At 35.1% G+C, this 16333-nt stretch overlaps 1 protein-coding gene across 1 annotated transcript in view; it reads right to left on the bottom strand.

The window, feature by feature from the left end:
• Positions 1–16333, bottom strand: part of WNK3 (WNK lysine deficient protein kinase 3) — a 120291-nt gene that overhangs the window by 25638 nt on the left and 78320 nt on the right. Inside the window, 7 exon segments of the mRNA XM_063084225.1 lie at positions 1340–1959; positions 2477–2607; positions 3141–3231; positions 12248–13179; positions 13527–13664; positions 15038–15089; positions 15170–15325. Coding sequence (XP_062940295.1) covers positions 1340–1959; positions 2477–2607; positions 3141–3231; positions 12248–13179; positions 13527–13664; positions 15038–15089; positions 15170–15325 — 2120 coding nt within the window.

The following is a 16333-nucleotide window of genomic DNA, read 5'->3' as shown; positions in this document are numbered from 1 at the left end:
AGTCTATGTATATAATAAAGTCAAGCCTGTATGTCATCAACTTTCCAGTGATGAATGCTTAAAGCATACATTTACAATTTTCTTCCAGGCTCAAGTTTAAAAAACCAAAACAAGTTGGAGAGAAAATGGTATAATTATCTCTTACTGGAATGACAGTTTTGGATTGTGGGTTTTTTTCCTCCTCTGGCCAAGGCCTTAAAAACTGAAATTTCCAAGGATTTTAACCTGCTTTAGTTCTTGAAGCACTCAAATGTAGCATCCAAGTGGAGCATTATCCAAATATGTAAAAATCTGGCTAAAATCCAGCTTTTTCCATACCTATATTATTATATCCTCCTTGATTCTCCCTGCTTTACAACTTGTTCGAGTCCCAGAACAGGGCAGAAATTCTCTAAAGCATAAGATACATCAAAAAATTGCTAGAGTTGGTTTCAACTTTTCAAAGTAATGGTATGGGGTAATAGATAGGAGACTAGTAATTAACTTATGAGTATATACATGTAATGGAATATTATAGAACTACAAAAAAATAAAATGATGTAGATAGAGATTGAAGATATCATGAAATGGTGAAAAAAGCAAGGTATAAGAACAGGCTGTGGTATAAGTTACTATTTGTGGGGGAAGAAAGAATAAAATTCATACGTATTGTGTGTGTGTGTGTGTGTATACAGACTAACACTAGTTATACAAAAAACAGGTAATATTTGTTGCCTCTAAGGAGAGAGAAAAACTGGGTGGCTCGGGAGCAGGGGTAAGAGGGAGACTCTAGGGGTTACCCTTTTGTACCTTTTGAATTTTGAACCATATGAATAGAATTAGCAGCTTAATACTAACTTCTTAACAATATGATCTAGTTCATAAAACTAAATGTAAAACATCATTCTATGTGACAAAACATATCACCATAGTATCACTAGTGAAGGTTGATGACCTCAGTCACCAAATAACAAGCATGATCTTAGTAGTTCATCTTCTTTAGGAAAAAGTAAAATACTTCTATCTCTGACTATATAAATTAGCTATTTACTTATCAAACATGAAATTGTATACTAAGAATAGTTGTACAATCTAAAACCAAAAGGCCTGAAGGATAAGGATTAAAAGGTCAGCAAAAACAATAATCATATTCATAAATAACAAATTGTAATTAGTCTTCGAACTGTGAAAATAGTTCGCTCACAAGGATTTTAACATTCATAAATGGCTTGTATTAGCATTGTTTGTAGTTTTCAATCATAAAAATGTCACCAACCCTAAATTAGCTACCATAAATAGTAAGTTCTATGAAACCCAGGGCAACCAGATTTGTGACAGAAAAGAAATAAATAGTCCTTACTTTTCTCGTAATCTTTGAAGCTCCACCTTCAAGTCCTCATCTTCTATTTCTGACTCATCATCACTGCTCATTGGGGAAGATGGCGAATAGAAGAGTGAACTCTGTGTTTGAGCATAGGCTTGTTTTTCATGGAGAGGTAAGCGCTGATCATTCTCTGGACCAGTTTTTGCCACTGACTTTCTATTGCCAGCATGAGCGGCTGAAAATTCACTATCAGAGCTAGGTTGTTTCCTAGAAGTCAGTATCTCTCTCTCTTTAAGCAACAATTCGGATCCAGAATGCATGCTACTTCCTGTGGCTGTGGTTTCTTCCTGTTCTTTCTTTGGGGTCACTGAAGATAAATCAGTTTCATAAATTGTGCTGAAAAATAAATGGTCACCTTGTTTGGGAATTCCTTTATCTTCTTTAAAGGTTTCGTGAAGAGATCGTGACTTCTGAGAAGAAAATGAAGTTTGTGGATTATGCGTGGCAGGTTCGATTTCTGCCAACTGAGACCTTGCTGTTTCAGTAAAGGCTAGAGCTTCTTCACTGGAATGGTTTTTCGTTTCATTGAATGTTGGTATGTGTTCTGTTCCAAAAGATGTCACTTTCACTGACTGCTGCTGAGGAACTGTAATCACCTGAGATATAAAAAGGTAAAAGTGGCTGGCTCTGCCTAAGCAAAGGGTAAACCTCACGAAGAAATTCAACATCAATACACAGAACAAACAAGTCTGCTGCAATGTACATGTAAATACTATCAAAACTTTATAATTCTATCTATACTCCCCATATTAAAAGTCTTTCAAATAAGGCCCCTTGGTAAAGAGAGTTGGATTTATATTGCTCAAATAAAATTCCCCAGTTAAAGTTGCCAAGATCCTAAAGAATATGAAATTAAGTTTATAAAAGAGATGACCCAACCAACTGCCAAAAAATGACAGCCCATTTCTGCTCTCTCTTCCAGCTACTAAAATCTGCATTTCCTCAGACTCACCTTTACTGATGGCTTCAAAATGTGAGGGGATGTGTAAAAGGTAAACAATTTAACTATGACGATGACCTACATTTAAAGTAATATCATCTATAGACCAAGATCTTCAATGCTGTTACATTTCATAATGCCCTGTAGATAAAGATTCAGTCAAAGACACAAACCTGGAACCGACCCCGCTGAAATGATCCACTCATCACTTTACATCTATTCAAAGCCCTAGTATCAGCTGTGGACTCCAGTGTCAGAGGAATGGGATTAGGAGCAATTGCTGATCTCATATCTTCTGTTTCCACTGCAAGTTTTGCCAATTATAAACAGAAAATAGAAAATTGTTAAGACGAAATTTGTTTACATTACCCAAAATGAAGAAAAGTAGAAAATGCTTAACACCTGCTAGATAATTAAAAGGTGTTAATGTAATAAGCAACATTATATAAGTCCCTGACTCTAAATCAGACATTGTAAGATTTACCCCAAGACTTAGTATCTATATGAAATGAGTAACTGGAAAACCAAATTAGTTTATGAAAGGAAAAATAAAATGGCAATGACATTAATGGGACATGTCACATACATGGGCTACATGGAAAAAGTGGCACGATTTGTGTATGAACAACAACAAAAAAAATAAGTAAATGAAAAGTGATGTTACCTAGTCTATGTCCCTGACTGTAAGCACACTACCTTGACGGACTTTTGATCTCTTGAAAAAGCTGGTTGACTGCCGTAGCCTGTATGCCCAGCTTTTTAATTTGCGAATCCAGGATTTCTTGCTAATAGGATTTTTGAGACTAGGACAAGTAAAGCTTAGGCCAAAATATCCACCTCCTGTCTGCAGATGAATGGCTCCACCGCTTGACACAGCAGCAGGATAAGCCTCTGGATCCCCTGGAAGTGAAGCATCTGGGGACATCTCCTAACGGAGACAAAAAAATGAGAAAAACCAAAGTGGTAATAATTTAGGTAAGGTGGAGCATTTTTTTTTTTTTTATCATTGGAGTTTCTTGTATGGACTAATCATTAATCAAAGATAGTATGCTATGTATGGTTGAATTAATAGTACTAAATCAGACTGAACCTGAAGTACTCAATTTATAAGAATTAAGCCTTCCCCTTTCTTTAAAAACACTAATTAGACTTCAGATAAACAAAAGAGAGCAGAATATTAATATTCCACCCAAGAATATTTATCATTATATCAACTTTGAAAACTGAAAATTAAAATTAAAATTATTTCCTTCATATGTACCAATTTACTGAAAAGGTTACTGAAACCCCATGCTACTAAAATAAAATTTTTCATTTACCTTTATATTATTGAAGAGAATTAAAGATGCTTGACATACATGATAACATAGAAAAAACATAGAAAAATAAGATCTAGGCACTTAGATTTATAGAGATATTAGCAAATCAAGTTTCTTACATTACCTAAGCATAGAGAAGTTTACAAAGGACATCAAAATTATTTCAAATTCAGGCTCTAAAAATTGTTCTTAATATCAAGCCATGCTGGCTATAAAATCACTCTTTCCTCTTCTTGCCCTCCTACCTATCTCCCCCCCAAAAACAAACAAACAAACAAACAAAAAAACCCAGAATGAACTGTTGTATCTAAATGAGTGCTTTAAGGGCCGGCCCGTGGCTCACTCGGGAGAGTGTGGTGCTGATAACACCAAGGCCACAGGTTCAGATCCCACATAGGGATGGCTGGTTAGCTCACTGGGTGAGTGTGGTGCTGACAACACCAAGTCAAGGGTTAAGATCCCCTTACCGGTCATCTTTAAAAAAAAAACAGAAAAGCAGTGCTTGAAAAAAAATAATACAAAAATTTATTCCCTATAATAAATAATACAAAAATTTAATGCACACAACCACAAATAATTTGGGAAACCTGAGAATGGTCACTACTAATCTAGAAGATTAAAAAAACATATTAAAGCACAAAGAATGAGATTTAGAAATTGTCTAAAGGAAGACAGCCTACGTGGCAATAAGCATACTATCTGGGTAAGCATTATTAACACTTAGGGCAGGTCAGGAGTAATTGAAAGTAAAATTCTGAACAATCAGTTTTTATTTTCCGAAGTCCCATTTTGGACTAATAATAATACTATTTTCATGAGGTGAAAAAACCCTCTCAATAATATTGCAATTGAGAAAGTGTTGCATTGGTCCCACTGAAATTACAGAAAAGATTTTTAATATGTAAGAACTGTATCAAGATGGCAAATTAAATGTATGTTCTAGTCTCAGTCTTCAATCCAAATCCACAGACACGATAGAAAGAAACAGATAAAGACACAGGCATATGTGACTGAAAGAAGAAAAAGCAGACCACAATATATACAAGAACTGTTTAAAAATGCTGCAAACTCAGGTGGCAGATATAAGCAGCAGGAGAGAGCTCTGGCCAACCCAAAGAATGAGTGGCTGGCTAGAATGCTTATAAAACTCTACATGATCTGTCTCCTATCAATCTCTTCAGCGTTATCTCATAATACCCTCCTACTTACCGGCCTTCCTCTGGTTCCTTGAACAGGTCACCCTGTGAATGTCACCACCATACACAAGTCCTTCCCTGACCACCCTATATAGAATAATCTCCTAGTCTTTCTATCATAGCCCTTTACTTCAATTACCTTGTTACTTTGTTTAGGGTCTATTTTCCCCCACTAGAATGAGAGTGCCATTAAAATAGAGTTTTGACTTATTCACTGCTCAATAGATATTCGCTAAATGGAAGAGTGGACTAGTTGGGGTACCAAAGAAGAAACAGCCAGGCAGTTCTGTCCCTTCCCTTCCCATCTCCACACCAAGCAAAAGACAGCAGAAGCATCTGCCTCCAAATAAGAGTAGTAAGAGGAAAAAGATTTATGGCCAAGAGAAAGGTCAGAAATGTAGGGAGGAGACAACACCCAGGAGAAAGGGTAAGCCCTCCTACCTTTGGAGACTAGCTACTGGGCCACCCTCCAGGCAGCATTAGAGACAAGTTGCAATATACAGTGCCAGGAATCATGTCCCATGCCTTTCCCACAATTATGGAGGAAGGCTACAGTAATGATATATAGCATTTACAGACAGGTGAACAAGCAATCTTATGGGGGAAAAAGAAAAGATGAGTACACAACTAAGAACTACCAAACATTTATGGAAAATCAAGACTATGAGAAAATGCTAAACTCAAAAAAGAATAGCCAAGGAAATAGCATTAATAACATAGAACAAAACTTTAATATCTTCAGAGAGATGTTTCAAAATACTACATCCATAAGAAAAAGAATGAATTAGTTACTAGAAATTAAAAAATATAATCCTTGACACAAAAAAAATGCAGAATAGGAGATTGCAAACAGCTTAAAAATGAGAAATTCTCCAAGTACAAAAAACAAAAGAACAATGGGATGGAAAGCATGAAATGAAAAGTTAATAGATAAGAAAAACAGGAAATGAAGAAATAAAACTATCTCTATTCATAGATGATATGATCTTATATAAAGAAAATCCAAAAGAATCCACTAACAGCTACTAGAGCTAACAAACAAACTCAGCAAAGTTGAAGGATAAAACATTGACACATAAAAATCTGCTGTATTTCTACACACTGGTAATGAAGAAAATTTAAAAAACAATTCCATTCATAATAACAACAAAGAGGATAAAATAATTAGGAATAAATTTAACCAAGGAGGTGAAAGACTCATACAGCAAATACTACAAAACACTGCTGAAGGAAATTAAAGAATACCTAAATAAATGGAAAGCCATGCTGTGTTCATGGATTGGAAGACAATATGGTAACAGTCCCCAAAGTGATCTACAGATTCAATACAATCCCTATAAAAATCCCAATGGCTTTTATTAAAGGAATAAAAAGCTGATACTAAAACTCATATGAAATTACAGGGGACACTGAATAGCAAATATATCTTGAAAAAGAAAAAGTTGGAAGACTCATACTTCATAATTTCAAAACTTACTACAAAGCTACAATAATGAAAACTGTGCTACTCAGCAAAGGAAACAATTAACAAAGTGAAGAGACAATCTACACAATGAGAGAAATTATTTGCAAACTATGCACTGGACAAGAGGCTAATATCCAGAATACATAAGCAATTCAAACAATACTATTCAGCCATAAAAAAGAATGAAATTCTTCCATTTGCAGCAACATGGATGAACTTAGAGAATATTATGTTAAGTGAAATAAGCCAGACACAGAAAGAGAAATACTGCATGTCCTCACTCACAAGTGGGAGCTAAAAAAATAAACAAAGAAACAAGAAAGAAAGAAAAATACAGCAATCACAATAATCTGTTGAACTTTCAAAAGGAGAGAACAGAACTGAGGCTACTAGTGGGAAAGGGGGAAGGAGGCTTAGCAAGAAATTGGTAAAGGGCCATGAAAAATGATTACAATGTGTAATGTTGAATATACTAATTATCCTGAAAAACAAATAAAATTAATTTTCAAAATGGGTATGAAGTTTCTTTTTGGGGTGATGAAAAAGTTCTGGAACTAGATAGTGGTGATGGGTGCACAACACTGTGAATGTACTTCATGTCACTGAATTGAACACTGTAAAATAATCAAAATGTAAATTTTATGTTGTGTATTTTATCACAGAAAAAGAGATAAGGAAAACAGAGACTTCTGTACATCTAGGAGAAACAACAAAATGGATGCAAGGAAACACAAAGAAAACAAGAAAATATTCAAAGAAATCACAAGAAAAGACAAGTTCCCAGATTAAAGGCTGCAAAGACAGTAAAAGAAACAATTAACAGAGCAAAAAGACAACCTACAGAATGGAAGAAAATATTTGCAAACTATGCATCTGACAAGGGATTAATATCCAGAATATACAGGGCCGGCCCGTGGCTCACTCAGGAGAGTGTGGTGCTGATAATGCCAAGGCCCCGGGTTCGGATCCCATATAGGGATAGCTGGTTAGCTCACTGGGTGAGCGTGGTGCTGACAACACCAAGTCAAGGGTTAAGATCCCCTTACCGGTCATCTTTTAAAGAAAAAAAAAAAAAAAAAAATCCAGAATATACAAAGGACTGAATCAACTCACCAGTAAGAGAACAAGTAACCCAATTAAAAATGGGCAAAGGAGCTGAATAGACTTTTCTCTTATGAACATATACAAATGGCCAACAGACACATGAAAAAATGCTCAACATCACTAATCATCAGGAAAATGCAAATCAAAACCAATTTGAGTATCACCTCATCCCAATCGGGCTGGCTATTATAAGAAAGACAGAGAATAACAAATGCTGGTGAGGATGTGGAGAAAGGGGAACCCTCCTACACTGTCGGTGGGACTGTAAATTAGTGCAGCCATTATGGAAAACAGTATGGAGGTTCCTCAAACAACTACATACAAAATTGCCATACGACCCATCAATCCCATTGCTGGGTATATACTCAAAGGAAACCATAATGTTGAAGGAATACCTGCACTCCCATGTTCATCGCAGCTCTGTTCACAACAGCTAAGATATGGAACCAACCTAAATGTCCATCAGTGGATGACTGGATAAGGAAACTGTGGTATGTATACACCATGGAACACTACTCTGCCATAAAAAAGAATGAAATTCTCCCATTTGAACAATATGGATGAGCTTGGAGAAACTTATGTTGAGTGAAATAAGCAAAGCACAGAGGGATAAATACTGCATGTCCTCACTCATATGTGGGAGCTAAGAGAGAAAGAAGGAAGGAAAGAAAGACCACAGTGGTGTGTTGGACTCGCAGAGGGAGAGAACATACCTAGGGATATAAAGCGGAGTGGGGAAAGGGGGATGGGGAGGGAGGTCAGGGATTATTGAGGTGGTGGTGGACATGGGATATAATCACGATTTGTGGTAATGGACATGCTGCCAGTAGGGATCTGGCCGTCACATCTTAGATATGAGTGGTGACAATTTGCTTTGTAACCCATGAAAATTCATAACCAACAAATACAAAACAGAACATTTAAAAATAAAATGCCCAAGAGTGATTCTGATACACACCTGTGTTTAGAAAAACTGGACTGAATAATAATTGTAACCAATTATTTACAGCTCTATTTACAATAGCCAAGAGTTAGAAGCAACCTGAATGTCCACTGACAGATGATTGGATAAGGAAAATGTGGTATATATAGTCAATGGAATACTACTCTGTCATAAAAAAGAATGAAATTCTGCCATTTGCAGCAACATGGATGAACTTAAGAGAAAATTATGTTCAGTGAAATAAGCTAAGCACAGAAAGAGGACTGCATGTCCTCACTCATAAGTAGCAGCTAAAATAAAGAAAAGGAAAGGAGAAGAAAAAGAAAGGAAGGAAGAAAGAAAGAAACAATCACAATAATACATTAAACTTTCAAAACAACAAAAAAAGAGAGAACAGAACTGTGGTTATTAGAGATGGGAGAGGGGGAAGAGGTGGTGAGAAACTAGTTAAGGGTCACAAGATTCATTATGTTTTGTAAACATGAGTATACTAATTATCCTGATTTGATCACCACATATTGTACACATATATTCATATTCGATTCTGTACCCCACAAATATATATAGTCAATACAAAAATGGGTGTAAAAATACCAAATAAGATGAATAAACAATAAAGAGAACATACTAAAAGCATCCAAGTAGCCACTTGAGTAGGTACTATTATCCCCATTTTACAGATAAGGAAACTAAGGCTTGGTAAGTGGTGTAGATAACTTGCCCAGTATTACAAGGTAAATGACAAAGCAAGATTTTTTGCAGTAGGGGTGGGGGTGGGGAAGGAGGGGGGAAGGGGGAGGCGGTGGCTGGTTGCTAAGGAGATCCCAACATAAAGCAAGGTTTTGAAACTGGTCTGTCAGGTTCAAAAGCTGTTTTCTTTCTAACATACTATTTCAATGAGAACTTTTTTATTTAAAAAATATGACAAGTAATAAATGAATAACTTTTTTCTGTAAAAGATCTAAACCATTAGATAAAGCAAAACTCTCCCTAACAATCTGCCTTCTCAGTCCACTATGGAAGATATCCACTAATATCAATTAATCTTTTCAGATCTTCTGTGTACATTTATGTACATATATATGCATATGCATATATATACATTTGTGTTTCCTTTCAAAGTATATAAATAGCCCCATACTGTATGAAATATTCTTTCTATACTTTTCCTGAGTTTTTTTGGAGATACATCCATGTTAGCATAAAGATGATAATATCTAAAATATATTTATAGGTCTATTTCATGCTTCATAATATCAATGTCCCTCAGTTTATATAACCATTTCTATGTATGAATATTTAAAGTTTAAATATTTAAAATATTCTTTTCTTGTTACAAATAATCAAACAATGTTACAGTGAACATTCTTTTATATACATGCCTCTTTGTGCATATGTGCAAAAGTTTCTCTCAGGTAAAATTTGAAGATGAGATCTCTAGGTTATAAGAATGTACACACTGAAAATTTTCATAGTGCTAAATTGCCCTCCAAGTAGTTTGTACTGATTTTATTCCTACGAACACAAAATGAGAATTACCATTTCTTCAACAATGAATACTGTCAATTTCTTTAATATTTGCAAGTCTGATGAGCCAAAAATCATTGGGTTTTCTTTTTTCTTTCTTTTTTTTTTTTTTTTAGGTGGCTGGTCAGTAAAGGGATCTGAATCCATGACCTTGGTGTTACCAGCACCATGCTCTCTCAAGTGAGCTAACCAGCCAGCCCTAAAAAATCATTCTTCATTGTTTAAAGTTTTGCATTTTTCTCATTACTAAAAAAGTTAAAAAACTTTTCACATGTTTATCAGGCATTTGTATTTCTACTTCTGTGAAATATATGTCCAAATGCTTTGGCTATTCTTCTGTTGAGTTGTCTGATCTTTTTTACTGATTTGTAAGCACTCTTTATATATTTTAGAATTAACATTTTGTCAGTTTTCTGAGAAAAAAAACTTGGGAGAAAATATATGCAAAAATAGGCTGCTGTGAAAAAGGAACCAAGAATAAGATTTTTAAAATAGAATTTATGAATGCCAAATGAAAAATTAAGTGGATATGGCTGAAGACCAAGACAATGATCTGAAATTTTTTTAAAAATTGAAGACATATCTAAGAACACAAGGTAAAATGGAAACAAAATTTTAAATGAGAGCAAACTGTTAAGAAATATTGAGAATACACCCAAAAGGCCATATATCTCCTACCATTTCTAAATGGAATGAAGAAAGACAATGGGTGGGAAAAACAAAGAAATAAAAATAAAATTAACTGGAGCTGAAAAAAGACACAAATCTTCAAACTCAAAAGGCCCACAATAGTGATGTACAGGATGCATGAAAAAATGACATATCTTGACACATTCTGATAATCAAAACTCCAAGATAAAGAGTTCCCTAAAAGCCTTTAGACCTGTGCTATACAATACAGTAGCCACTAACCATATGTGGCTGTCTAAATTTAAATTAATTAAAATAAAATTAAATAAAAAAATTCAAGCCCTCAGTTTCACTAGCCATATTTCAGGTGCTCAATAATCACATGTGGCTAGTGGTTACCATATTGGACAGTGCAGATATAGAACATTTCCACACTGTAAAAATTCTATTGGACAGAAGTAGACTAGAGTAAAAATGGGTTACCTACAAACAAATGATAATCAAACTGACATCACTCTTACCAGCAACACTGGAGGCTAAAAGACAGTGAAACAATGTCTTTTAAATTCTGGGAGGAAAAAATTTTGATCGTACCCGTACTTAGTCAATCAAGTGTGAAGCAAAATAAAGACATTTTTGGACATGTAAAAATATCACCAAATTAGTCACCCCAAAACAGTGGTAGGTAAGTATGATTCAGATGTTGCAATCAACACTTGAAACAAATAAAAGAATCCACTTGACCGTGACACTTAGGAGAGTCTCCTTTGAGCAACAAAGTTTAAATAAAAGAGAATAACAGTTCATTTATTATGGTTTTAATCATATTATGCAATCATCAGATAACACACATAATCATAATATAAATGCTGCTTATTTTCAATTCTAAGAATCAACCTACAGACAAAGCACAGACAACCAATTGTTCAAGAACGGAATGTAAATATTATAAACTTTGCCAGTATTAACAAATACAAGTAAAAAAAACTGGGAGGTGGGGCTGGCCAGTTAGCTCAGTTGGTTAGAGCGTGGTGTTATAACACCAGAATCAAGGGTTCAGATCCCCATACTGGCCAGCTGCCAAAAAAAAAAAAAGGAGATATATGGGGTAGGAAAGTGTAAGGAAGGAAAAATACGATAATTTCCTCACCCTTTATAAGTGAGTCAATAGGTATTATCTAAAATTACTAAATCAAGAAATAGATGAATACATATATTATTTACAAGTTATTAATGGCAATAACCACAAGAATGAGAACCAGGAACTTAACAGTGTTTAGGGAGTGGGATGGGGTGTGAGAGGGTGTTAACATAATAGTTACTTTTAATTTTCTATCGTTCTAAATTGCTTTCATGTCTATACATTAATTCCATAATTTAAAATTACTAGTTTACCAAAAAAAAAATTTAAATTATATCTATTCGTGTAATATTATGCAATTGTTTAAAAAAGTTCTTCCTCCCCAGTAAAATAATCTGTGAATCAGTTTCTGTTCGGTCATTAATACACATATAAACATTGCTCACAAGTTCCTAGCTAATTCACCAGAGGGCTCTCTTACCAAAGATAGTTCTGCCATCTCTACTGATAAGTTCTGGGCATCTGAAGCCTAAGTCATGGCTTCTTAAATACCTGTGAACTCAGAATCTTGTCACATAGATAATTTTACTTCAAAGGACAGAATTTTAGAAGAGAAGGCATTTCTTTAAAATTATAAGCAAGGAATAGGGAATTGGTTAGAAAGAATGATACTACTTACATGTAAACGTAATTCGCTGGATACAGAAGTTATCACATTCAGGTCCCTTTTGAACACTGATACATTAGCAGGCTGACTTGCAGCCACATTAGAGCCTGTCTGTTGGAAATTAGGGGATTGCGCAGGGCTATCTTGAATTCCATAGTGACTGATGGCAATGACTTCTGGCACTGGACAGGAGAGTGTATCTTCAGCAGAGGAAGAAAATGGAGAGTCTATACTTTGGGTATCCTTCTGACTCTCAGGATAGATGCTAGAGATGCTATGCTCCTGATAGAGCAAGTTTCTTAATTTTTCATCCAGAGTTTTAATTCGGTTGTCTACAAACTCCATTTTTGGAGGTCTTTCCCCATCTGATTCCAGGACAGTAGTGGGTAGAAGGGTAGTCGGATCCAGGCCAGGGGTTTTAGTGGGAATGACTGTCTTAGGAGAACTTGCTTCAGTGTTCACTGTGGTTCCTCCTTCTTGGGAAATAAACTCTGCATTGATAGTTGGCTGCAGTACTGATGAGGATTGAGGCTTTTGATCAGACACAAATGCCAGAGTCATAAGAGAGTTACCAGCAATCTGAGTTGATTTGCCAGGATGGGCTGTAAGTACATCAGCCTGACTGGCAGCTTGGTGACATGGACACACAGGTATGAATACGCCTGCTTTGTTGGTGAGTCCCTCACATTCAACGGGAACTGCACGAACTGAAGTAGCAGAATAATTGCAACTACTAGTAACTGGTGCCATTATCTGCCTCTTATCTTCCACTTGACAAAGTATAGCTGGCTGCTCAGTTTCTACACTAGCACATTCAGAAATCTTACCATCAACTACATCCTTGTGTTCTGAATTGGAGGTAAAAAGTGCACGCTGGTATGAATTATTTTCTATATCAAGCAGTGTGTCCTGTGATATTTCCTTATTACTTGTGTTTCTTGGACCTGGAACAATAACAGAGAATGGCTAAGCATGTACTGATGAGTACAAAGCATGGACTAGTACCCAAACTCAAAAGGGTCGGGAGGAGCAAGGGGCAAATGAGAACCTGTGTGAAAGTACTCTTGTAATAAGACTCAAAACACACAGGATTTAACCCTTCAAGGAAAAAGAAATCTTTTAAAATAAATATTAAGTAAAAATGCCTTAACTTATACCCTAATGTCTTAAAAAACACTTTTGAAAATTCTCATAAGCATAAAATACCATGAAAACAAGTTAAAGAGATGGTATATATTTTGCATCCCTAGCCTCCAAATCTGGACAAAGCTGACAGAGAATGAAAGCTTACTAGGAAATAGATGTAGCTCAGGAACTGCAGACATGGAAAGCTGAAGAGAAAGAGGAGACTGGGCCTCGCGGTTTCTTATTGTTTGATTGATACAGAATCGCCATCGACCAACTGGGGATGACTGAGGAGCAGATTCATCTGTAGAAAGAATTAGCAAAAAATTAATATGCTAAGCAATTGTCAATTTGTTTACCTTATTGACTAGGGAAACCAGGTTAAAAAACCAATTTGTCTTGTATCTCCATTTCCAAAAGTACTAGGATATGTGTAACATAAGACTAGACTGCCCAACCCTGACAAATAGTTTAAAGAACTAAAGCACATGAATTATATCTTTAGAGAAGGACTTCAGATTATACTGGAACAAATATTGTATCAATAGCAATTAGAAGCAAGGTACTCTTTTTTAAAAAAATGGAAAGCAATTTTTCCATTAAAACCTATGTCTCGTGTTCTGTATCCTGATTAGGGTTGTGCTTACATAAATCTATATAGGTATTAAAATTTACAGAACTGTTCACCAAAAGAAAAAAAGTTAACTTTACTATCGGACAATTTAAAAAATAAAGTAAAATAAACCCCTACATCTTAACTCCTACTTTGTAAACTTACTCAAATAAGTAATTTTCTTCTAAACTTTATGCTACTTTGTCAGTCAGAAAGCTGCTCAGATCTCTGCTAACCAGAAAAATAAGATACAGGAGGACTCTGGCATCCTAACACAGTCAAACGAAATTTCAAGATAATGGTTCGATTACTCCCCACACCACCTTTTGCTTCTTCATGTTGCTATAATTCCTTCAGAGGTCCTCATTTGTCTATGGCTCTTCTCCCACTCCCAGACACTCTTAGTATACCCATGACCAGAGCTGAGAAGAATGGAGAGATAAATTCATAAGAAGACAGAAGACCCTGATTTTAGTCTATGGAAGTTTATCTGATTTATAAAAAGTTATGAGTAATCAGAGCAGATAGAAGCATATCACTGGTGGAATGAAATCAAGATATGAACGACTACTAAAACATGAGGCAAACTTAGAACATAATGGTTTTAGTTAAGAAAGTTTCTGTCCATTTCATAACAGGAAAAAAAACTACCAGTTAAGTTTCAAACAGTTATGCTGTTAAAGTTCATCAGTACTGTGACTGCTTTTCTGGTAACATACCATGCAACAACTCAGAAATAAATTAATCAGATAAAGAACCAACACTTGGAGGAAATTTGGAGAAAGGCTATAAGGTCCTCTCAAAGTGTGAGAAAACCTACATTAACAACTTATCAGGGGCTGACTAGTTAGCTCAGTTGGTTAAAGCATAGCCTTACAACACTAAGGTCACAGGTTCGGATCCCAGAACTGGGCAGCCACCAAAAACAAAACAAACAAAAAAAACCCCACAACTTACCAAATTACTTTATTAGTTAACATCTTTCCCAATGAAGATGTGTAAATTAAAGTTTCCAAATGTCTCGCTTCAAAAACCAAATGGTAAATTTTATTAAATATACTTACTGCTGGTTTGAGTGGATGCAGAATTTATCTGTACTTGTTCAGATGATCCTGTCTGAATTAAAAATGAAGAGATAAATAAGAAGTTCCTGATACAAATCTGACGAGACCTATTTGCTAAATAATTGCTCTTACTAGGCTGCTGTTGGATTCCACGGTAATAGAGTCAATTCCAATCGCTCTTTCTGCAGCAGAATGGACATGAAGGATCTCCTGGGCTTGACCTACGATAATCCTCAATTCTTCTACAAATTTTTCTTTTTCAATTTCCAACACAAAGTCATCTTCGACCTGCCCAAAGTAAAAGTTAAGTCTATTCGTGAGGATAAATTTAGTATAGTTTCTTTAAAATTATAATATTGTATCAATGGTGACTACCATAAAGAAAAAAATTAAAACTGAGTACCTAAATCCAAGTGCCACAACAGAATTAACAAAGACCAATGATAAAATGCCACATAATACATTAAATTATTCTATTTTGAAACCACTGACATTTGTCAGATTGGCACTACCTACCACAGAAGAAGCCAGCATTTTAAAAAATGTCTGGCATTCTATAAATTGGTTGTTAACTGAAGAATATAACTGAGTTAATCTTTAAAATTAGGATGCCCAAACCCAAAACCTTTTAAATCACAAAATGAAACATCTCCAAAGATCAAAGATGATAAAGAATGGCCTGGAAGACCTTTAATTAGGCTAAACATTCATGAGAAACATGAAAGAAGAGGCAGTTCAGAAAATACTATGTTAAACTGATAAAATGATTAGCTTTAAAATGCTTAATTCAGCTTTACTAGGAATTCATATTTAAAGAAAGTTGGCAGAAACAAAAGCATTATGCACTCTTTCTGACACCCTAGCTCAATCGCCACCAAAACCAAAAACAAAAACAAAAATAAAAGGAAAAAAAATACTAACCTAACCTTAATGATTCAAAGAAAATATAAAAAACTAAATAAAATAATGAACATAACTTGAACACCTACAAGCAAGATGTTAGATCAGTTAGATTAGAATTACCTTAGGATCTTTACTAACTATACATGCTTAGGCCTTACCTCCAAAGACTCTGATTTAATCAGGGACCCAGGCAACAGAATCGTTTTGAAAAGCTTGTCAGGTGATGTTAACATATAGACAGAGATAAGAACCACTGATCTAGATAATCTCTTAATGAAACCCCCTCATATTTTCTCCAAAAATATACTGAAACCAGAGGAGATGCAGTGACTTACCCTTGATCATAACTAATTTACCTCTGTACAAATTTTAAAAAATAACCACATCCTTTTA

This window comes from Cynocephalus volans, chromosome X (assembly GCF_027409185.1).
Source record: "Cynocephalus volans isolate mCynVol1 chromosome X, mCynVol1.pri, whole genome shotgun sequence".
Taxonomy (NCBI): Eukaryota; Metazoa; Chordata; class Mammalia; order Dermoptera; family Cynocephalidae; genus Cynocephalus; species Cynocephalus volans.
Note: the sequence above shows the minus strand (reverse complement) of the source record. Positions and strands in the feature narration are given on the sequence as shown.